The following is a 25000-nucleotide window of genomic DNA, read 5'->3' on the forward strand; positions in this document are numbered from 1 at the left end:
AAAGCCAGGAGATTTTCGTAAAATGAATTCGTTGAATAAATTAAAAAGATAGTGTGAAAGAATACGTCCCTGCCGGACTCCCCTTTTAATGGAGGGATACAGTAATGGTTCTGACTGGATTACTATGGCTGCATTCTGGTAGTAGTAGAAGTTGGTAGTAAATCGAATGTTCTGCCATGGATGGAAACAGTTCCAGATGTCTGATTATTTCAATATGGTTGACGTGAATAAGGGCCTTGGAGTAATCAATAAAACACACACACAGACACACACACACACACACACACATATATATATATATATATATATATATATATATATATATATATATATATATATGTGTGTGTGTGTGTGTGTGTGTGTGTGTGTGTGTCAGTACATAACACAATCAGTCGGAAGGTGAGAATTTTGGATTTGCATTTTAAAAAAAAATATTTTCTGAATGAATATGCTCTCCCGAGCATTTTAATCTTCATTTGAGGTAAATCGGGTGATTTTTCATGAAGTTATGGTCAGATGTATGGGAAATGTATCCGCCAACTTTTCTCAAATTTCATACTTTTTCAACTTGACTAGCTGTAAAAAATATTTAGAAGTAAAATTATGCTTTGATATTTCCCGAATATGTACAAAAAGGGTTGATTTAATAATTTATGATAAGAATTCGTTTTGAATAAAAATTGACCTTCTTACTAAACTTGGAGATATCTCAGTTCACACCTTTTCACCATCCGACTGATTATGTAATTCACTGTAACACACACACACACACACACACACACACACACACACATATATATATATATATATATATATATATATATATATATATATATATCTTTTATTTATTAAGAAATAATTAAGGACATTTTTGAATGACATTATTCGGGTAGAAATTCACCATCATATGATCAGTATATTGTAAGTCTATGCTATATAAAATATCCCATTGAAATGAATATTGAGTTATACCAATTATCAGGCTTGTGATACAAAAGGATATTATGTATTTTCTTCTTTTCCCGCTGCTTCCTTGAAACCGTGCGATTCAACTCAATATCATACAGGAAAGACAGAGCAGCAAGCCACAAGCACTGCGCGACATTCAAATCGTCTCTCTATCTCTTCACTTTTGAATACTTGTTTTTTTTAGAATGGGAGCGATCTTTATTCATGTTTTCGTCCAACCAAGTCATCAATCACACGATTTGTTGCTGTCCAACGATTGGATATTTCTTAACAAATGAAAACGCGCTGCTTTGTTTACACATGTTATAAACATACCCATGTGTCAAGTTGAATCAAATGATCAATCGTGATGTTAGATATTTAAAAAGCTGTGAACACTTTTCACTAAGTGGGCCATTTGAGCACATTTTGCACTGTGACCAATGACCCAGAGCACATGGAAAGTTAATATAAATCATGCCCATTATAAAGTGAGTTGTTTGTCCGAAACAAGTTGGTGGAGAGAATCTTATTAATAGGGAAATGCCATGGTTAAATAATCAAGTTGTTTGACTGATTTTGCTATATATGAGACCTACCATTTCAAAACGGTGTTGTGTCGGGTTGATTTACATTCAGAAAGTTTGATTTACATTCAATAATATGAGTTGGATTATGGATTATGAGCATTTATTTTATCCCCCCTCCCCCCCCCCCCCCCCCCCCATTTTCTTGACTTACGAAAAAAATAATTCCGATAAGTACATTATTTGATTATAATATTTTCTATTCCACTTTTCATCCCAACACGATTTACACTAATTTGCAGGTTTGATAACCCAAATTATATATTCTCAAACCAACATAAAATATCGTCCATTACAACAATATTAAAACTAGCCTATAATTTCGTCAGGTTATCAGACCTGCAAATATGTTCGCGTCGTTCCAACACAATACAGACAAGTCACAAATATTATAAACTAAACAATAACGTCATAAAATGACGAAATGAAATGGAAAGCGACTCTGCTACCGCTAAGCACGATTAAATGGCAAGGACGCGAAAAGGAAGAAATAAAAAGGGAGAGATTCCTTTTACCGTGTGTGATTTTTATTTAAGTTGTTGCAACCAGGCATTGAAAATGGGACTATTTGCAGTTATTTTTTTAGAAAGCGTGGTTTTCTAATGATTTATTACCGATTACCAAGTTAAATTTATTTTATGGGAGCACATAGGCCACTATAGGCGTTCAAATGACCCTAACCCTCACCTTGTTAGAATAGCTTGATATATATCTAAAAATCCAAATTATAAATCAACGATCATTACAAGACAAAAGTGGTTTGCATATCCTTAAATAGTTGTGCGGCTATGTGGTCTTGTGGTATGACACTCGCTTTCGGATCGGAAGCTCCGAGGTTCGAGCCTCACTTGAAGCATAGTTGAATCCTTGGAAAAGGCTCTTTACTCACATTTTCTCACCGCAGTCCGGTGTAAAATGAGTACCTGGCTGTTAACAAAATTGTGTCTGTTGGAAGAAAATGTAATATCGCCTAACAGGCTTTATGTCTCGTTCTATATGTTACGTGTTACTGTTGGTCAGGGACCCATTGAAAAGCGCTTTGAGCACTTTTTGTGGATATTGCGCTATGTAAATGCTCCTGTTTTCATAACAATAATAATGATAATAATAATAATAATAATAATAATAATAATAATAATAATAATAATAATAATAATAATAATAATAATGATAATAATATTTTCCGCTTCCAAACCACCGAGCATTTAGGTGATCACCACTGTTGTCCGCTCTGTACGGAGATGACGTTGTCGTGGTCTGATGAGCGCCCAAGATCTAACTTGACTACATTTATAAAATACAAATGTGATAAATAGGGCCGCCAGAATTTACTAGTTACTTTTAACAAGAACAAATGACGAGTTGTATGAATAGAAATGTGAATTTTAATTAAATGAGTCTTCTTATAAATGAACGAAGTGCTTATTCGCAGTAGTACTGCGAATATTGATTTCACTGTGGAATCACTATTCGCAGAAGTAGAAGCGATCTTTCGTCTCTGAAAATTAGTCTTTGTCCCCTCACTCAACACAACAACTATTTTCTGTTTAAAATGGCGTGTTGTTGAATGGCTTGAAGTTGAATGAGAGAAGGAAAGTAAAGGAGGAAACATTTGAGATTTTGAACGTTTCAACTTTTTCCTTCAAGCCTGAAACTTGACAAGATCGTGTTTGTTTGTTTTTGTTGCCCCGATCCAATCACTTAAAATGTCTGTGTCCCAACCTCTCCGATGATCATTTGTTCACATCCCTCACAAAGTTGAAAAGAAAGTTAATGAAATCATGAGAGCTTGAATTGAGCAGGCATGTTAAAATGTTGTCTAAATCAGTGAAATGCACACACACACACACACACACACACACGCAGGCACACACACACACACACACACACACAAACAGTTACACATGAGAATATGATGATATTGCGTATCGTTTGCGATCTAGATGAGATGGTGATAATGTTAGATATTGGGTGCGGACTTGTGGGGCTCCAATTCCAATCTCAGAGCAGTAGCAGATTTTCTTCCGATCGGCCCAGGCTTGATACATTATTGACAGTAATCTAACTGGCAAAGATGACAAAGGAAGCTCCTGCGTCTTGAGAGCGGAAATAAAAATAAATAGTGAAGTGCTCCACAAAGCCCCGGGAGTAAGATATATAAATCTCGAAAATATAGACAATATGCAGGAGTGGAATAGTGTGGCCGTCAAGGTAATGTCGAAAATATAGACAATATGCAGGAGTGGAATAGTGTGGCCGTCAAGGTATAAGTTCTTGAGAGAAGTGAGTAATGAAGATTAAATCAATCAGCTTTTAATAAGTGGGTACGTGACAATGATGGTTGAAAGAAAAGTATTTATTAATTTGAAATGAATTCATTAATTTGAAATGAATTCAAAGAGAAGGCTATTAAAGGAATGATTATCTAATATTAGAAAGTAAAGTTTTTCTAAGCCTCCCGACATGTAGGCCTAAGTGGAGTGAGATGAACTCCGTTCCTATGTTTGTATTACTAAAATAAAAATTTAGAAATATAAAGGTGAAACATAGTCATGTGACAGTTGTACAGAATATTGAGTCGTTGATCTGTTTTTTAGTGATGTATATATGTTTTTATTGTCTTTTTTGTTGTTGTTGTTGTTGGCTGAAAAGGGTTTGATCGCGAAACGTTCCGTTGTTGGTATTTTGTTCTTTTTTTTTTTTTGCAGCTGATATATTCATTCTTGTTTATGACTTTTTAAAGCCAAATGAACACGTTTCATCGTTGGAAATGCGCTATTTTATTAATCATCTTTGTCATTTATTTAAAATAAACATGTAACGTTAAAATAACCGTAAACATAGGTAATTTATAACTTCCTCTATCATTTCCGGTCCCAGAATCGCTTTTTGTTTGGTAATCAGTGGAATCATTGAAATCTTCTATCACGTTTCTTATGAGTGTCCATTTTGGACCATGTACTCGTATTTCATAACTGTTTATTTTTAGTTGATGATTGTCATTGTAAGACATCGTTACGGACAACGATTCAGCAAACCGGCTTGTGTCAGGTGATACAGTTTGTGTCATGCATTCTTTGGCCTGAATGCTAAAGAGCTCAGTGGTCGATTTGGTAGTCACAAGGAATGGTGGAGTCTGACTAACAGTTGTGCTTGTTACGGGTGTTGTTATGGTGCTGGAATGGCGTTCACTAAATACATTGCCACGACTTGCATTCGTCGCAATTCGACAAATTTCAGCAGTTTCCGTTAGAAATAAAGATGCTGAAGGAGAAGAATAATCTTTTATATCAGCTGCATTAAAGCATTTGATTGATATCAGATGGCAAACTCGTGTTATCACATTTTCAGCCGGAACTTCGCGAATAAAAGACTCCATCTTTCTACTGATTTTTCCATTTTCTAGAAATAGTTTTAAAATATCAACAACAGCATCCACTCTGTTGTCTATTGTAACTACTATCTGTTTAGCCCAATCAGTTGTATTTTGAAAATACATTTTGTCACTGTAGAAGAGCTGATAGACACTGCTACCTTTAAATTGAAGTCCAGGGATAGCGTTGTATGACAATACTTGTTGTCTGCCATCGAACTCGTAGTCCACTGTGGATTCAATTGGAATAATATAGAAACAGCGATAAACACAACAGCAGGACAAATTTGCTAAAATATGAGTAATGATTTTCCCCTATTATTTTGTATAGAAAAGGTTTATTTAAATATTGAACGATGAAAACTACCCTCAACTCATAAAGTCTCATATCTGTGATTCACGTGAAGTGGTATCATATACCGCCTGGAATATTTAAAAAAAGTGGATTGTGAAAATATTCGTTGACTCTCAATATATAGGACCATATCATTGCAAGGTGAGATTTGTAACTTTATTGCAACCAACGTGGCGCACAATTTTAAAAAGTGTGTTTATTTTGCAGGAACTTTGTGCATCCGCTCACGTCCATGCTCAATTCCAATTTGTATGCACATTCAGGGATTTTGTTGAAATGTTGGTATAGCTGTCATATTTTTACAACCATTCTGTTACTCAACAAGTGAGGCTTTTGAAATTTAGCATTGAGACTTTGGTCATAGTTGATTTTAGTTTTGTTCGAATTTGGCTAATTCATATTTTAACTTTATTGAGTTACAGGGTTTTTACAGGATACGCTTTTACTGTGCCACGATAGAATAGGCTTAGTGTACCACATGATGCGGCTAATTTACGACTTGAGGAACGCTTGTAAAAAGTAAGCGATAATAATATAGTCATCTGCAAAAGTAAGTTCACACTCATTTGAACCCTCATAATTTTGATTACAAAACAATTATTATAATTTGTCATACATTAATGGAAAGCTCGCTTATTTCTCTATCCAATTTATATAAATATGTAAATTTCAATACCATTTATAAACTGATATTCTACGTTTAAGAAGCGGCACCAAAAAATTGAGTTCGCAAATTTACACAACTTTATTAAAACTTTGCGTGCCCTCCTTGATGAAGGAAAAGTACTCGTTTTTGCATTGCATGGAGAGAGTGAATAGTTCAATAAACTCGGAAGTGAGATTATTCTGGGCATCTTGGAGACGCTTGTTTAAATCATCTCAGTTTTGATGACGGTCAAGACGTTGTACTACTTTTTACATAGTATCCCAAATGCTCTGGATTGGATTCATGTCAGAACTGACTGATGACAACTTACCCTTGCCTAAAATTATTGTTCTCTTAAAATGGCATGCGTAATTCGAGCCATGTGTGATGGTGCATTGTCATGCATAAGAACTGTTGCGATGTCATTGTCTCTAATGTACCTGCCAGATGACAACCTGCCATTTATTCTAACACGGATGTCTGTTGGCCTCCCATGATCTACCCCCAAACTACCAAAGAGCCACATCCCCTTTATCCGATTTGAATGTGTTTTTGTCTTGTTGAAAACGTCCATCGTTTATCGTGTACTTCTATATCAATTTGTAAATAGCCTTTTGGGATAATATACCAAACCTGCCGGAATATTCTGAAACAGACAGCCCAGTCTGGACATGCACAACCAAACGGGCACGGATCTCAATTTAGTCTAGGTATGAGTTTTGTTAGCGGCAGTATATTTACAGTTATAGAAAAAAGGACTGATATTGCAGACATGTTGTTTATCAAATCACGTGAAGTCGCGTAGATTTCAATAAGGTTATTGAATTTCAAAAGTGGTGTAAAGTCCTATCATTTAAGTGCCTCCAGTTTCTGGCGGCATTGCTTTCCCTAAAATTCTTACCTGCGCACATGTTTGTTAAGTCGGAATTTCGAGAATTTGATTGAAACTAAAGATAAACATATAATTACATTCATTGAATAAATAATTAATATACCTTTAAAGTGATATATAACACCACGTATTGCTTTATTCGAGTTAAAAGATATAAAGGAAGAAATAAGTGTGAACTTACTTTTGCACACCAAAAGTTTTTGTCAACAAAATTTGCAGGTATACCGTATGACTTTAAAGTAATGTATAGCTATCAGCGACATGTGATGAGAGAGAGAGAGAGAGAGAGAGAGAGAGAGAGAGAGAGAGAGAGAGAGAGAGAGAGAGAGAGAGAGAGAGAGAGAGAGAGAGAGAAATCTACGAGAGTCATTAATGTAAAATATGGGGGGACGTGTCTCTACATTGAAGATATTTCTCATTTCTGTGATATTAGTTTGGGCATTGTTGTCTCTTAACCCTCAAATGAATTTACTCAAAACAAATGTCATGTTACTTTGCACATTGCGCGCGCGTATGTGTGTGTGTGTCTCTGTGTGTGTGTGTGTGTTTGTGTGTGTGTGTGTGTGTGTGGAGAGAGAGAGAAAGAGAGAGAGAGAGAGAGAGAGAGAGAGAGAGAGAGAGAGAGAGAGAGAGAGAGGGGGGGGGGGGAGATATTTCTCACTTTGATATCTGCCAGCAATCACAGCATTGCCACGTAGACAACTAGGAATGGCTCCAGACAACTGTTTGTACTGAGTGAGGTACTGTTTATTTTCCAGGTGACACCTGATTTCAAAGTCCCAGCAGCAATCCTGGTAAACACGACACAGACTGTCACAAGAACACAAAGGTAGAATTCCTTCTGAGAAGTTTTAACAAATGTAAACACGCTGCTTTGTTTCAAATGTTATAAACATACCCATGTGTCAAGCTGAAAAGTGACCAATCGTGATGTTAGATATTTAAAAAGCTGTGAACACTTTTCACTAAGTGCGTCACTTTGAGCACATTTTGCAATGTGACCAATGACCTCGAGCACATGGAAAGTAAATATAGATCATGCCCATTATTTGATTTATAAGTTGACTCGACGAATAGCAAAGGACATAACATGTCATCTCCGGATGGCAACCTCAAGCATGCGCTTAGTAGCGCTGCGCGTAGAACCTGCTGGAATCGGTGTAAGGCGCTATATAGATGCCATTTATTATCATTATTATTATTATTATTATTATTATTATTATTATTATTATTATTATTATTATTATTATTATTATTATTATTATTATTATTATTATTATTATTATCATGCAATAATAATAATAATAATAATAATAATAATAATAATAATAATAATAATAATAATAATAATAATAATAATAATAATAATAATAATAATAATAATAATGTTTCGAAAGACGTGGAAAATATTCCCAACATAGAACTGCTCCAATTTTTGATACAATGAGTCCACCTAGATGCAGAATATTGATATCTTTCACATTAGGATTTAGTGACTGGATATTATACGTGATTTATGTTTTGTTGTTGTTTGTTTTTGCTTTTTTTTTTTGTTTTGTTTAAAAGTTATTTTTGTTTTGGTCAAATGCTCCCGTCCGACATGATATCCCAATTTATCATGGTATCGTTGTTGTAATGGAAATCTCCAAAATGACGTAAAATATTGTTTATTACAACAATGTTAAACTAAGCCCACAATAGCCTCTGGATGTTAGTCCTGCATACATGTATACGTCGCCCAATCGAACCCTCCTCAAAGTCTATTTTATCAGTAGTCTCTCTTGTATATTCACAAACTCGATAACCGGAAACAGCTGTTAATGTTGACGGAAGTTGTGACACCAATACAAACAAAACACGAAAAGGGAAGTAAACACTATTTCTTGCACACATCAGATGACTTAGGTTTTATCTAGATATATCTCGAATGCTGCCCCCAACATATTCTTTCCTTTTTCCGAATGCATTCTGTTAAACTGGTTTAGCAGTTTATCATCATGTGGGTGAAACCTCAAGAGGTTTTGCTCGCCAATGCTCTATGGTAAGTCTCGTAGAAATTAAATATAACGAACAAAGTTAAAAAGTTGAAGATTGTCTCCTCAGTCTCACTCCACACTCCCTACTTCATGGTCCGTACTCACACTTACATTCCCAATTGATGGTTCCTCTCTGATCTCTTGTTGCTATGCCTGTCAAGCTATTGATATGAATGCCCTTTTAACTTATAGTATGAGCTTTCAGTTCAGTTCTTCAATTAACAATATAATATGATGAGTATGAGTGCACTTTCGAAAGGCTGGGGCAATTCGGACTCGAGTCTGAATAATAGTCTCCCATAACTATTCTGACTCAATCTCCAATGCGCATGTGCAATCAATAGGTTCTTTGGACTCGAATCTGAATAGTCTCCCCTGGCAGTAAATTTCGAATTATTTCAGTTATTGACATAGTATAGAGAGCTGCGCCGGTGTTACCAATACTTAGCTTCTATACCAGGATAAATCATTCGTTTGGACCGAAAAATAAATAAAAAACTTACCGCTTACCGTCAAAAGCAGTTTAGATTTGAAGATGCATTTGTTTTCTATCAAAAAACATTCGGTAATGGACAATCCTTGATGAATTTCAAAAGTTGTGTTGAAATTATATCCTAATTGTTTTCATGATTAATTCCTCGCGAAATCGTGTGGGTATCGTTTCTGTTATCAAGGTACCGCCTAGCCAGGCAGGGTTGCCAGATCATTTTTGAGTAAGAGACCAAACTAGCTATAGCAAGAGGCCAGATTCCTCGGCAGGAGCCCAAATACCACCAAACCCACCTTAGCCTCGCGAAAACTCTTTAGATTTGTTAAACAATTTAGATAGGATAAGGAAAATTCGTATATATAGAAGCATTAGCAAATGCAATCTGTGACGTTAGCACGTGTTGCATTTAGATATTTAGATTGCCAAATAAAATAAGTTTTACCGGTACCAGAGTAAAACGATATAACGGGGAAAGTCAGAGGAAGCCAAAAAGTTGGTTACAGGAGGCCAAGTGGCCAAACCAAATTTTGGGAGGCCAAATGGCTTGGGAAAGGGCCAAATTTCTCAAATTTGGCCACGGCCAAACTAGCAACCCTGGCCCCAGGTTTTTAAAAAAGTTTATTGGGAAAAAGATACGGAACAAAGTGTCCATAGATAGGTATGCAATTTGGTGCATTAGTGCAGTAAAAAGGCCTTTTTTTCTTTTATTCAATAAACTTGACTGCTGGTGGACCCTAGGCCTCTCTACAAGTCCAAGAAATAATACTCACTTTTTCTCTGCTCCAACGAAAATATCTACCCCCTACCGGTCTAATTATTTGTAGCAGACGACAAATTTCTCAAAACGGTCACGTGACACTGTAAAAACAACACAGGAAGTCCATGAAAGCTTATTTACGGCATTTCCTTTGAACCGTGTAAACAACAAAATTTCGTTTTCATTCGACTCAACGGGTCAGATTGGCCGGTATTTTTTAACGAACTAAAGTTCTGAAAAATCAAAATGTTTCTTAGAAAGGTGAAAGATGCTAGTTTTTGAAACAGAGGTAGGTTTTTAAAAAAAATCTTTATATTTTACGTGAATGCATGCTCAAGGCGAGTTGGACGTGCAGCGGAGGTTGGTAGGCCAAAGGCCCACCTCTCTAGTATAGTATTGACATAGTAATAGTATAGGACATGAAAATAATATGTTATATTAACTATCAACAAGCAATCTAAACTTGCATTATTTGATGAGAAAGACAAAATCATGGATCAATTGGAAGTCCAGATAGAAATTAGTAACTGAGTTCTAAATGAAAAGCTTCTCTAACAACTTTACATAATGATATCCAAATAAAATCAGGACAAAATAATATTCTTACAGTGTTAGACAAGCAACAATCCTTTGACAGTATGAAGTAAAGGTATCAGTCAGTATGAATGAGTGCCTGACTGTAGGCAGTGATGGATATTAATACAAAAAGGATGTCTAATAGGCAACTGGTACTATATGAAATGTAAATATGGTTCCATATGAACTGATGGGGGAATAGATGAGACATTGTTAAGAACATTGAGCACGGTAAATCGGTGAAATGCGTTATTTAGATGTCCATATTTATTATTTATTTCTTTGATTTCTTGCATCATTCTGCATTTCGATTATTATCACAATGTACATATAATAATATGAGCTACTCTTTATCTTATCCGATCCTTTTATTTTGAACTTATCAAATCTAACACACTTGTCAGTTAAGTCATATTATTTCCTTTCACATGTTTTTTTCTTTTTATTATAACATTTTAGAAATTGGTCCTTTTTGGAAAGATTAAAAATAAAAATTGACTGTCAGATCCCTTCAGCAAGAGAAAACATCTGGCTAGCAAAACATTAGTAATATTACCTTGCTTGGCAGGGCAGGGATATCTTTATAAAAGTACTGTTTCGGCATTCCCTTTTTCTTTGAGTAGCTCAATGAATAGGGAATGTTTAAGTCACGTTCGTTACAGGAAATATACAGCGGAATGGGCTAAATGCAGGGAATATTCTGATTGATAATTCTTAGGAACGTTCAAATCATCAATTTACAATTGTCTTATCTTAGGTCAACAGACAGAGCCAATCCATTTTTTATCCTCCAAGTACGGAAAGGTTATGGCGGCGGAGGTCTTACCGGTCTTTTGGTGGGGACTCTTGATACCGTACTGGATAACAAGGTGAGACAAACATGTACATAAGATATGCTTTATAAATTTACCAGGGCAGCTTGTTGGGAAATGTCGCATTTCTCATTCAGTATTTTCTTTGACTTTTTCTTTCTTTCTTTGTGATAGACTAGCATCCTATCCAACGGTAGCAAGTACTTTCTATTGTCTATTTGATGCTCTGAACTGGGTGGGATCTATTGTCCTCCCTTAAAGGGCAAGTCAGTCACTTACTGTGTCTTTTATTCCCCTTCATCTGTTTTCCAACTTGCTTTCTTGAGATGACTTAGTTTTGTCCTGACCCTGGCCTGAGTCCGTGGCTAGGAGAGAAACTGTCAAATACTTTGGGAGGTCATATTGTTTCCCTTTGTAAATCATCTCTCTGTTGTATACTGTTCTTTTTTATTTGAATATGTCATGGTCTGTAAGTGTAAGCATTTGAGTGCATACCTCTTAGTTGGATCCTGAGCTTGTATCTAGATGAGTCTTATAGGTGATCTCAAACTAAGTACACTATTTGTGTGCTCTTGAAATCTTCATATGTTTCCCATATGAAGCATTCCTCTTTATCTTCCATTTGTTCATGTCTTTTAATTGTGAATCTAGAATTTTTTGATTATCCTATTTTCTTCCTTTTTTTCTGGCGCTTAAATGACGTAATGCGTTGCAAGTGCCAAAAAACCCTTAAAAACAAACAAATGCTATACAAACAAGTATAAAGACAGGATCCATAGGCCTTATGGCTTCTGAGGGACTCATTATTGTGATTAGTCATCAACACAATATTCATCACTAGTAGCAATATTACTTATTGTCAATATTTAAAAAAAAATTTTTTATTACTATTACAATCTTTACAATTTACTCATCATTATTATTAATGTTGGGACAATGTGACGCAAAGTGTAATTTCCAAGGTAGATTAATAAAGTTATACTTATCTTTTGTTATCTTCTTATGAATGGATATTCACAATAAATTTGAATATGATTTTTAAAGGTTTCACTGTCGTCATCAAAATGGTTCATTTATTCCTGCCGCAAGCCTGAAAAAAAAAAAAATAATTAAAAAAAAATAGTCCTTCAGAGTCATTAGGTCCATGGAGCTGGAGTTTATCCTGTTTTCTACAGCTTGAAAGGGTTATACAATTGCTGGCTACCCTTTGGATAAAACACTAGCCTATTGCAAGGTACTTTCTGCTAGTCTAACAGAACCAGCTACCCAGTCATTGCTGAGTGGTCAGGTGGTCGGATAAAAATATCTACTTCATCTAGATTGATCTCAGTCCCATTGCATGTGAAGCGAGTTCTTTATCAACTGAGCTATTGGGGCTTCCAAGCCCCATTAAACCTTTTTTTTTCAGTTCGTTCACTGAAAATTATTTTTAGAAATGGAGATGGACTTTTTTTTACAGAGTGTCACTTTAACAATATCCATCTCTGCCTTCAGTCAGGCACTCTTTCACAACTAAGTTGAGTTGGGTAAAGTGTGATAAGTGAAGTGCTGTACACCATCCATTGGGTTACTATGCTTTGTGTTGCTTGACTTCATCACAGAACTGTGCCATTGATTATCAGTTTTCATCTCCATGGAGGCAATCAATTAGACTTAACTAGAGCTTTTATATAGCGCAATATCCACTAAATATGCTCAAAGCGCTTTACGAAGGGTCCCTGACCAACAGCAACACATAACATGAAGAACGAGACATGACGCCTGTTAGACGATATTACAATTTTTCCGACAGACACAACGCTGTTGACGGCCAGGTACTCATTTTACACCTGAGTACGGTGAGAGAATGTGAGTAGGACTCAACTATACGCCGAGCAAGGCTAGAAGCCAGGACCTGCCGATCCGAAAGCGAGTGTCATACAACAAGACCACATAGCGCACAAGACTTGACAATACCATCAATACTTACTTTCCAGTAGACAATAACAAGATCACGAATAGAGTTTATTGATTTGTATACTGTAACTGAGGCCTGAATGAGTACTGGGCTATAAGCAGGGACGGATGTTATGTTACCACAAACAGGACACCTAACAGGTGATTGGTACTGTATGAAATGGAAATATATATTGCATATGGCATTCTGGGGAAATAAATGATGCATTATGAAGCACATTGAATCATATTAAATCTGTGAAAATGCGCAATATAAATGTTCATATTCATTTTTTAAAAACTAAAATTCACCCTAAGAAAAAATGTTACTCTATTTATTGTTTCTGTGATGTGCTTGTACATGTTGTAATAGAGCCAGGGCTTGGTGGTAAATCCTGGATTAGACCGTTATAAATGCAGCATTTGTTATTTTTTTCATCAGTACCAACTGATATATGAAACTGTATTTGAGCTAAATACTTTATTTAGACAATAATCTTTACACATATTTTTCTGGTTCTTCATTATGCAGACTCGTCCGTACAGAATCCTCCATCAAACAGAAGGATCAGAGCTGAGTTACAGTAAGTCTGGGGTCCATTCTGTTGGTGATTTAGGTTTTTTTTGGTTTTGTTTCTCAAGGTTGGACTCAGTGATATTTAAACAACATGGCAATTAGCTATTTAAATAAATTAAATCCTGTATATCTTTCATTAGAAATTAATTTACCTGCTGTGAAATAGTGTCATTGAAAATTATTTATATTCTGAGCAATGGAAATCGGAAACACGAGTTGTCACCCTTGTTTTGTGCATAAGATTTTTTATTCTGTATTTTCATTATTTTCAGGTTTTGAGCTTTCAGACAACCTTTTTTTCGGAAGAATTAAAAAAATGAAAAATGACACGCTTCTCCTTTCCTTCTTGTATGGCCTATTCAATCAATTCAGTCAATTTTAGATAATAATAAATAAATAGATAAATACATTTTCTTTATTTATACCTGTGGTTTGACTTTAAGGTCTATTTTAAAGCAAAAATGAAATAATCACCACATCAGCCACAGTGCAGGGTGGCATTGACAAGGACAAGGTGATTTAGTTTCTCAAGGACACAAAGTATTGGCAAGTGTGTGTCCCACCGTTGTCATGGCAATATACAAAGTCTTCTGCTTTGCAAAAATTTATTTCACAGTGTATGGTGTAATAACCAAAATAAAATGAACGGTGAATTGTCTTCAGGAATACTCTAGGTAATCTATAGATAGTTCGAAGATGACGTCACTCAGGTCTTTATTATTGATTTTTGCCATCCCCGTTTATGAGTAATGCTCACTGAACTATATTAAACGGACTATAAACGTTCATGGATACAAACAGTTTTGTGTGTTGGTCCATTATACTTCCGGATGGCAATGTTATGAGCTTCTTAGCCAAGCGCATACTATCTATAACAGAAGATAACTCAAACACTTTCTTTTAAAGATCATAGCAGTTCTATATGACTCAGTGTGTGACTTGATGGCTCATCGGTATGGTGCCTTGTCTTCTCATAACAGTCAAGTAATGTTAAGCATGGTCAGTGGCCAGATAGGTGACTGATTGTGGAAAATTCTGGTCCTGATGTTTTGTCCTTGGGTAAGGCACTTAACACACATTACTTCACTCAACTCAGGTGTGGATGAGTAGCTGTCCATATGCAGTGACTGATATTGTAAGAATGTTAGTAAAAAACAGATGCCTATCAAGTGTTTAAATGGAAATACAGTTCTATACGGCTGCTGGAGGAATGAATAAAACATTGTGCAGGGCAATGAACATGATAAATCTATAAAAATGCGCTATATAAATGTTCATTTTTATTTATTTTTAAAAATTTATGACAAAGTATTTCTAGGCAGGATCAGGTTTTTATTATTTAAGATGGGACCCTGTATCTTGTAGCCTGACATGAAGGCCATCCACTGTGTCACATTGTGGTCAATCTCATGTGTTGTCACACTTAAAACACTTTTAGATTTCAATCTATTAGGGGAATACGTACCTATTGATTTCAATCTGTTAGGGGAATACGTACCTATTGATTTCAATCTGTTAGGGGAATACGTACCTATTGATTTCAATCTGTTAGGGGAATACGTACCTATTGATTTCAATCTGTTAGGGGAATACATACCTATTGATTTCAATCTGTTCGGGGAATACGTACCTATTGATTTCAATCTATAAGGGGAAAAGTGCCTATTCCGATTTTCACTCCTCCATTCCGCCAATGTCTCTAAAATTTCGAAATTCTGATTTCCAAAAACTAATGATAATGATAAGACTGGAGGAGGGGGGGGGGGGGTGATAAGTAATAAAATCAATTGCTCTCCCCTCCCCTTTCCATTCCCTAACATATGTAATCATGTTGCCAGCATTGCCAGAATTCCACCTTTATGTTCTTGTGGAAAAGTTGGTGTTTTTTTTTGGATAGGAAATTATCAAGGTGTAAAAGTTGATGTTGTGATTGTGGTAAATAAAATTATAAATTCCTAAATTCCTATTTTTAAAAATCTCAAATTCATATTTCCTAGCGTTCTAATTCCACTTTTGGAATGTGAAGGGTTGGCATGTCTGAGAATATGATTGCCATTGATTCTGTCCCAATACAGTGAATAATGTTAGGAGGTCAACTCACATCTTTAAAAAAAACATTTCTAAAGACTCCATGAAATCATGTAATATAGAAAATCAGCTTCTTCACTGAGATACCCGTCCTGTGCATTTGGGTCTTTAAAATAACTATTTTATCACCAATTACGGGACTAAATTTGGTGTCAAACGCATTCACTGAATAACAAAGTAGAAGGTTGGGCACAACACTAACATTGGAAAGGGAAAGCAGTTAAGGCTGAGCACAGCACTGACATGGACAGGGGAAAGAAGTTATGGTCAAGCATAGCATTGACACGGAAAACGGAAAGGAATTATGACTGATTATAGCACTGACATGGACAGGGGAAAGAAGTTATGGTCAAGCATAGCATTGACACGGAAAACGGAAAGGAATTATGACTGATTATAGCACTGACATGGACAGGGGAAAGCACTTACTTAAGGATGCCATATGACTGAAATGAAAATGTCTAGTTTTGTGATTTGTTCTCTCTCTCTCTCTCTCTCTCTCTCTCTCTCTCTCTCTCTCTCTCTCTCTCTCTCTCTCTCTCTCTCTCTCTCTACCCCCTTATTACCCAACAATAACATTTGTAAGTTTTTTGTTCTTTTTATCTCAGTGATTGCTGAAGCAAACAACAGGAGAGAGATTCAAACCCACTGGACATGGCTAGAGACAAATATTGTCAACACTTGTGGTGAGTCGCATTTTAAAGGTTGGTGGGATGGGGGAGAGAGGGGGGAGGGGGGGTAAAAGAATCATGAGGCCCATGGAGCCTGTGTTTATCCCAGTTTCTATAGCGTGAAATACATAATAGCTATTGCTTGTTACCCTGTATGTAGGACCCCAGTCTATCTCAAAGTAGATTCCACCAGATCTAACAGACCCAGCTACACAATCTTGGCCCCTTTGAGAGTGAAGCGATTGCTTTACCAATTTAGCTATCGGAATGAGGGTGAGGATGCATGGGTTAGATTTAAAATGTTTTCCAAACTCACCGGGCATGGCTAGAGATGAATATCGTGGCAGGACTAGTGGTAAGTCGCTTTTGAAGGTTTGGTGTGGTGGAGTGGGGGTGGGGATGCATAGGTTAAATTTTAAATGTTTGCCAGACTCACAGGGCATGGTAGAGACAAATGTCATCAGCACTTGTTGAAGGGTTGGTGTGCTGGGGGAGAGGGGGGGGGGGGGGTATGGGTTAAATTTTAAATATTTGCCAGACTCACAGGGCATGGCAGAGACAAATATCCTCAGCACTTGTTGAAGGGTTGGTGTGGTGAGGCGGGATGGGGGGCATGGGTTAAATTTTAAATGTTTGCACTTATTTTATTTTTAATTTTTGTTTTTGTTTGGTTTGCTTTGCTTTGTCTTGAAAAAAGTTCATCTCAATTTCTTTATCTAATTTTTTTCTTTTAATTTAAATTTGAAGATTTCCACTGCATCTAAAATTCTGGAATTATAAATCAGACCACTCTATCTCATCCCTCCTCTCTCTCTCTCTCTCTCTCTCTCTCTCTCTCTCTCTCTCTCTCTCTCTCTCTCTCTCTCTCTCACTCTTTCTCTATCTCCCTCACTCTTTCTCTCTCTCCCTCACTCTTTCTGTCTCTCTGTTACTCTATCTATCTCTCTCTCTTTTTTTTATCTCTTCCTCTTCTCTCTATTTTCCTATTTTCTCAACCCTACATATCCATTACTAGGTCCGCCACCAGGTTGGCTCAAAGATTCTTACCAAAGTTGCCTTTTGTCATTGCAGTCAATTTTTTAATAAACCTATTTTATCTGTTTCATCAGAGAGGTGTTAACCTATAGAAGGAAAAAAATTGACGCCACTCAGCTCTTTATCATTTTTGGCCAGTCATTTGTATGAGAGTAGTTCTCACTCTTATTTTCTCAATCAGTCTATAAACGTTCAAGGTTACACATAATTTTGTGTGTTGGTACGTTATATCTGGCTGGCAGATGTTGAGAGTATTTTGGCTAAATGCACAGCATCAATAGAATGAGTATGTTTTATTGAAGAGAAGTGATTAGCAGGGTGTGGATAACACATCCTCAGAGCATTTTGATTCTTTCTGAATACATTTTTGTTAACTAGTTTATTTTCTCTCTCTTTTCAATGTTTTAAAAGACTGATTTGAAAATTGAGCATGCAAGCCCTGTAAAACCCTTAAAAACAAACAAATAAAACAAATTGAGTATGCTTATAAACGGGTAAATTTATATAGTATAAATTATGTTTTGCACCCCGCTTGTTGGATCTGGAGCGCTTATAAACTGAGATCTTTGTATTGTTTTTTGTTTTTAACCATACAGCGGCCTTTGAGACGGAGGATGAGGTCACAGAGTTCATCAAGTGCAAAATTGAAAGTTTGATGGCAAATGTGGAAGAAGTAAAAGAAGGTAAAGTGTTGCTTTCAATAAATATTGTCCTAGAATTTTATTCAGTTTAAAAAATTCTCTATTGTCGGATCATGCTGCATATTACTCAGGGTACATAAAAGTAATGAAAATAAATAAATATTAGATCTTTATTACCTTCTCCAGCATTTAAATTATTAATAATTAAATAGACGAATAAACAAAACGAAACATATACGCTAATAAAAACACTGCATAACATTTACTCATGCACTCTCGCATTTTCTACAATTTCTGACACAATTTAAGAAGTAAAAAATTGATTTTCTTAGTTTAAGTATGGAAATTAAAATCCAAATACTGATGTAAAGTAAATATAGAATTGTTTTACGATTCAAGAAATCAATGGCATTTCAAGAAAAATAAGTCATGAAGGCTTATATTAGTTTCGGCACGAAGAATTTAGCATACCATGATTGTAAATTTGGTATAGTTCTGTTTCTGCAAAATGTGGGTCATGAGGTTATAAATGTGACTTTCCACCTCAAAACGGTATTATGTCAGGATGATTTAGATGTTCAAAATCAAATTTATATAGAAAAATATGTGAAACTTAGGTCAAGTTTACATGTTATATTGAAGATCTGAAATAGTGTGTATGAAACAGTGGCAAACAAAGCAAGAAAGAAAAGCAAGAAAAAAGCCATCCCAAAAAAATCTGCCCACCTTGTCAGACAATCTCATCGATGTAATGGTAGCATGTCTGTCCGGCAATGAGGAGATCTGAGGTTTGTTCCCCAGTTGCGGCAGGCTGAATTTGTTTTTGATGTTTTTGTTTTCCTGTGTGTTATTCTTTCTTGCTCTGTTTAGCACTGTTTCATGCACACTTTTTCAGATCTTTATCTTACACCAGTGCCGGCTCCCCAGTTTGTCATGATGTTTTATTGAGGAGAATGTGTATAGTTTCTGAAAGTGACAAAAAGTGAAATGTCACATTTCTGGTCATTTTGGTTTTAAAATCGACTTTAACACACCCGGTTCAATCAGGCACAATACAGATCTGCCAACTGGTATGATTTCGCATATTTTTGGTACAATTTTTTGTCTCAAATATGCGAATACAATTCCAAATGTTAATATTATTATTATCAAGTGGCATGACAATGTCAACCTTTTAAACCTTTTTGATTCCCAGATGAAGAGGTAGAGGACCTGAGGGCTTCCACTAAGAAATTCAGGAAATATTTCAGTATGCCGCCTGAAGAGAAACTTGTAAATCGTAAGGAGATTTGTTCTGAATGAATACTTTGAAAAATCAAAGATTTTGTCCAAGGGTTATAAATTAGGATTTGTCTTTTTGTTGTATCAATTCTTTTATATGACACCTTTCATCATATTTTTAAAAAAGTCGAGCCGTAAGAAATTTTCTAAGAATTATTTCTTTCTTTGGTATATTTTTTTATTTATTTGTTTTGTATTTTATTTATTTTTTTAATTAATTAATTAATTTATTTATTATTTCTTTTACTTATTAATTGATTACTTAATTCATTTTTATTTACTTATTTATTGATTGATGATGCTGATGAGGATGATGAGTGTAATATTGTAATTTTAATGATTTATTGTAAGATGACAGGAACAAAAGGGCCCCTAACAAGTGTACTGTTTGGAGTGAAATACTGATTCTTATTAAGCCCTATTTGTGAAATAAATGAAATTAATAATGAGAAGGACATTTAGCAAAAGTGTCATGCCCTTCTGCAAAGCTTCTTGAGTTTGAGCTTTTGAATAAAAGGGAAAACAAAAACGAGTTTTTAAATATTGCAATATCAAATAAATTATGCTCAAAGCCAACGGCAGCACTTAACATCTAGGGTTTGACATGACGCGTGTTATGGGGCTAGTCTGTCATCTGCATTTTTTTGCCAAATTGGGACCTAAAATTTGCCAAAAAATTTGCCGAGTAGAACTAAGCGTTTCAGTAAAAATTAACACGCGATACAGAAAAAAATATATATAAAAGACAATTTATTACATTTAAGGAGGCTACATTATGAATAGCGTTGTTACAAAGATTTTAAAGGATCATTACCCATAGAGAGTAGCTTCCCTTGGTTTGAGCCCAGGCAAAGCTGCAACATTTCTCAAGTTTCGCACTTTTTTTTTCGTTATTTTGTTTTCGATTCTTTTTTTTCCCCCAAAATTTGCCAATTTTCCCAAAATTTACCACGATTTGCCAATTTTGGGAAATTTGCCAAAATTTGCGGATCGCCCTGATATTTGCGGCCGCAAAAAATGCAGATGACAGGCTAGTACAGCTTTTTTTTTCTCTAACAGATGCAATGCATCATTCCTGGTATTCCATGGAATTATTTTGATAACACAAACGGCCAATGTCAACAGGAATTTTTGAGTTGCTGAATTAAGAAATATGGGATCATGGGTGCCAGCAGGAAGAAGTGCTGAAACCTGAAACTAAAATCTCGACACTTTGCCAAACCTGAAAATGTTCTTACTGAAAATGCGGCCTAAACTTTACTCTTATTTCATCACTGTTTTTATACCATTATTAAATGATTACACAGCAAACATATTGACACAATGAGGAAATTAATTTGATTTTAAAACCAACTTATAATATCCAATACATAGTGAAATACTCACAGTGCAGTTGTCTCTCTCTAGGGGAGCCAAAAAACAGACAGAGACAGAGAGTACCAGAGGTACACTGAAACCGGAGGTATTTGACTTTGAGATATCGCGAAACCGGAATTCCGGCATGAACTGGAAAACTGGAACCCATGTATGGGATTAATACATTTTTTTTTAAAAGGAACAAAACAAACAAATTTTTTTTTTTTAATAAAAAAAAAAAAAAAGCAGAAAACGAAAGCATAGGAATTATGGCTCGAACCTTGGTTCCTCAGTTTACAGTCATGCCTCATTTACTCTGTCTCATTACCTATGTTATGATTGAGGAAATGTTTTATTTATATAGAGAGGCGAACGTGAAAAAGATGTTCTCTCTAAAAAGAATATGTCTGATTTTCTTAGTATATATCTGTGTCCAGACTATTTGCGCTGTCATATATTGAAAGAGGACTTTTTTAATGGTAAATCCATTCAAAATCTTGTAATTTTGTTAGAAATAGAAATTGTATACTTTATACAAACTTGGCCCTGGAGTTAACTTGTCTTGACATAAATTTTATTTGATTGATTTGTGTTGATCCACCAGATTATTCTTGTAGCTACTGGAAAGGAAACCTGCCACGTCAAGGCTGGATGTATCTCAGTGTCAACCATCTTTGTTTCTATTCATTTCTTATGGGGAAGGAGGCCAAACTCATTCTACGATGGGCTGACATCACGGTGGGTTTCATTTGTCCATGCAAATGTTTGTGCATGCTTCCATGTATGTGGGTGTGGGTGTGAGTAAGTAGTAGTAGTAGTAGTAGTAGTAACAGTAGTAGTAGTTGTTGTTGCAGTAGTAGTTGTAGTAGTAGCAGTAGTAGCAGTATTATTATTATTATTATTATTATTATTATTATTATTATTATTATTATTATTATTATTATTATTGTTATTATTATTATTATTATTATTATTATTATTATTATTCGTAGTAGTAGTTGTAGTCGTAGTAGTAGTAGTAGTAGTAGTAGTGTAGTAGTAGTTGTAGAAGGAGTAGTAATGTGAAAACAATGTGGTGGGAATGAGTCCCTGTGGAGTGGTAGGAGTGAATTGAGGGAAAGATGTTAAGGTGCATGTGTGTGTGAATAAGGGTCCTGAATGCTACAAGAGATATTTTATATATCTGATTATTAAATGTGTACATAATATTTGTTATTTGTTTTTCATTCGGGTGGACAATCATAGTATTGGCTAATGATCGATAATAATTTGATAAATGAGCATCCCTGCCCACTATTTTGAACAATTCTTCATGAGCAAGTCGATAAAACTTATTGAAAATGAAAGTTGCTGCCAGACGACATAATTCTAAGGTTTTTGAACTTTTATTTTCTCCTTGTGAGGGTGAAATATATATATAACGGAAGGTTTTACTTTCTAAGTGAACTGTTCTCATTTCAGAAATTGGAGCGTGGAAACAATTTACTTTTGCCAGACAGTGTGAAAGTATCTACAAGGGATGGCCATGTAAGTTGACATTGTTGATGTTCTTGTTATCATCGCTGTTATCAGAAAGGATTTTGTGTGTGAAAATTCCTGTTTCAGCTTTGAAATTCATCCGAGGGTAGTCTGAAATTCCTGTATTCCAAATTGCTAGTTCACATCTCTGGGTTTCGAAGTGGAATTGACCAAAAATGTGAAATGATAGTTTAAAGAAATTCTGTTCATTTTCCTCAATAAAAGATTGAAAAAAAATAAAGCCAATTCTCCTATTTTTTATGATAAACCTACTTTAATAAAAATAATAATAATCGTGATAATAATAATAACAATAATAATAATAGAGATGAGATGTCCCAAGTGGTGTAGTGAAATATATAATCATGAGCAAAAAATAAAACTACTAAAACTGCTAACAAACCCACACCTTTCCATAATAACGTTCCATATTTTGTTTTCCTCCTCAGCATTATTTCTCCATGTTACTTCATAGCAAGGAGACGTTCACGATGATGGAACAGCTGGCTAACATGGCAATGAGACAGTGAGCAAATTAGATTGATAAATGCACAACCATTCGAAATGTTTTACTACAAAACTTTATCGAAGGAGAGCGGAATTGTTCCAAATGTCCTTATAAAATTTTTGGGATTAAATATTGGTAAAATATAGATTATTAAAAGCTTGAAATTTTATTTCTATCAAATGTGTACCTGCCTTGGGAAAGCACGGATAAGATGCAAACTGGTGTTCCATGCTTCAGGCAAATATATCAGATTGGATGACCCAAGCCAAGTTGAAACTGAGATATTGTAATAAGCTTTTAAAAAAGAAGTAAACCCTTCAGAACCATGGAGCCCGAGTTTATCCCGGTTTGCATGGCATGGAATGGACAATACATATTGCTTGCTACCCATTGGATAGGACGCTAATCTATTGCAAAGTACTCTCCACCATATCTAACACACCCAGCTACCCAATCACTGCTTGTTGGACAGAAAAAGACATCTTTGCATGTGAAGCGAGTGCTACCAACTGAGCTATTGGGCTTTCCAAATTGAGATTATAATGGAATACAAAGAAACATCCTTTTTTCTTTCTTTTCCAGAAGTTTAAAGTTTGATTAGTATTTGTAAGCATTCTAAATTTAATGTTTATGACGGAGGTGAAGTGAGATCAGCTGATAGGGATGATTAATGAAAGAAAGATGGCTATTTTTTAGGTTTAGATCTAGATTTTAAGGAGTGATTTCCGTTAAATAATGAGTTTTTCATGATTTGTGAAATAAACAAACAGGTTTGGTGCTTGAATTTCCATTTTTTAAAAAAGACATTAACTCTTTTATCGTCCATTTTTTGAGTTTGCAGGTTTTTGGGGTTGCCATTTTTGGACATTCATAAAATAGTAACCAAATGAGATAATTGAAAATCTGTTAAAAGCGTCTTAAACAAAAATTGAATATAACAGCTTAACAAAAATACAAACTACTAAATACAGAATTTTTGGGCTCAAATCCCTTATTCAGCCAACAACAAAAACAATGAAAACATAAAAACATTACTAAAAAAAACCCCCAGATCAATGGCTGAGAAATATTCGGCATGTGCAGAATATTTCTCTGCCGTCAGTCTAGTATTTAAGTAATGTATTTATCTTTTCATTGTTTTTTTGTTGGCTGGAGAAGTGTTTTGAGCCCGAAACACTCCGTGTTTAGTATTTTGTTCTTTTTTGAAGCTGTTATAATCATTTTTGTGTATTACTTTTTTACAGTCCACAGCTTCTAGCAGCTTAGTATCACTTGTGTTAAAGTGTCTGAAAGAGCTGAATCAGCATCTTTATCAATACAATAAAGTGTAACTCATCACCTAAAACGATACTGTAGATTTATACACACACATACTCTCACAAATACACACACACACACACACACACACACACAAAGATCATAATGAACTGAGATAGACATGTTAATTTATTGAGCTCCTGAACTGTACTGACTAAAGACTAGAGTAGAAATAGGAACCGGAAGAAGGCATTCTGGCGCCAGGAAGTAGATAACCATAATAACAGGAAGAAGAAGTGATTCAATACAGAAAAGGTAAAGGGAATATTCTAATATGGTTTATATACTTTTCTACTACATTACAGTTATAGTCCAACATGTAAACATATTTGTAAATATCCCAAATAAATCAATAAGCCATGGCACAATTGAACAAAATCATTTGTGCTGATTAGTAAACAGATAAAATAAAAAAGTAAAACTTATCTACAGAGGTTCTTTGTATACAATATTCTATGTTGTTTCAGTTTGTCGGAGCGAGCTGGAGGAGGGGGTGGGGGTGGGTGGAGTGTCACTAATTCTGTATTACGAGTATATTGATTAATCAAACATCTGTTGGTTATAATCTATAGCTTTTCCCACCACTCCCATTAGCTCTCTC

At 35.2% G+C, this 25000-nt stretch overlaps 2 protein-coding genes across 5 annotated transcripts in view; one reads left to right on the forward strand and one right to left on the reverse strand.

The window, feature by feature from the left end:
* Nucleotides 1-3337: 3337 nt before the first annotated feature.
* Nucleotides 3338-7644, reverse strand: LOC144978357 (uncharacterized). The gene is made up of 2 exons (XM_078924284.1): nucleotides 7463-7644; nucleotides 3338-5138 (listed from the first exon to the last, which is right to left on the reverse strand). Coding segments are annotated over exons 1-2 (804 nt in total). The 5' UTR covers nucleotides 7464-7644; the 3' UTR covers nucleotides 3338-4335.
* A 989-nt stretch (nucleotides 7645-8633) lies between these two features.
* LOC144978358 (TBC1 domain family member 9-like) overlaps nucleotides 8634-25000 on the forward strand; it is a 59027-nt gene continuing 42660 nt past the window's right edge. For 3 of the 4 annotated variants that reach the window (XM_078924288.1, XM_078924287.1, XM_078924286.1), the window contains exons 1-9: nucleotides 8639-8842; nucleotides 11418-11529; nucleotides 13940-13991; nucleotides 16681-16758; nucleotides 18375-18461; nucleotides 19615-19698; nucleotides 21661-21794; nucleotides 22518-22583; nucleotides 23024-23100. In XM_078924288.1, coding sequence (XP_078780414.1) covers nucleotides 8799-8842; nucleotides 11418-11529; nucleotides 13940-13991; nucleotides 16681-16758; nucleotides 18375-18461; nucleotides 19615-19698; nucleotides 21661-21794; nucleotides 22518-22583; nucleotides 23024-23100 — 734 coding nt within the window. In that variant the 5' untranslated portion in view covers nucleotides 8639-8798. Of the gene's footprint in view, nucleotides 8843-11417; nucleotides 11530-13939; nucleotides 13992-16680; nucleotides 16759-18374; nucleotides 18462-19614; nucleotides 19699-21660; nucleotides 21795-22517; nucleotides 22584-23023; nucleotides 23101-25000 lie in introns of all 4 variants that reach the window. The other variant, XM_078924285.1, reaches the window with a different exon arrangement.

The sequence above is a fragment of the Berghia stephanieae genome, chromosome 8 (assembly GCF_034508935.2).
Source record: "Berghia stephanieae isolate SIO BIC M18660-M18661 chromosome 8, UCSD_Bste_1.3, whole genome shotgun sequence".
Classification (NCBI taxonomy): domain Eukaryota; kingdom Metazoa; phylum Mollusca; class Gastropoda; order Nudibranchia; family Aeolidiidae; genus Berghia; species Berghia stephanieae.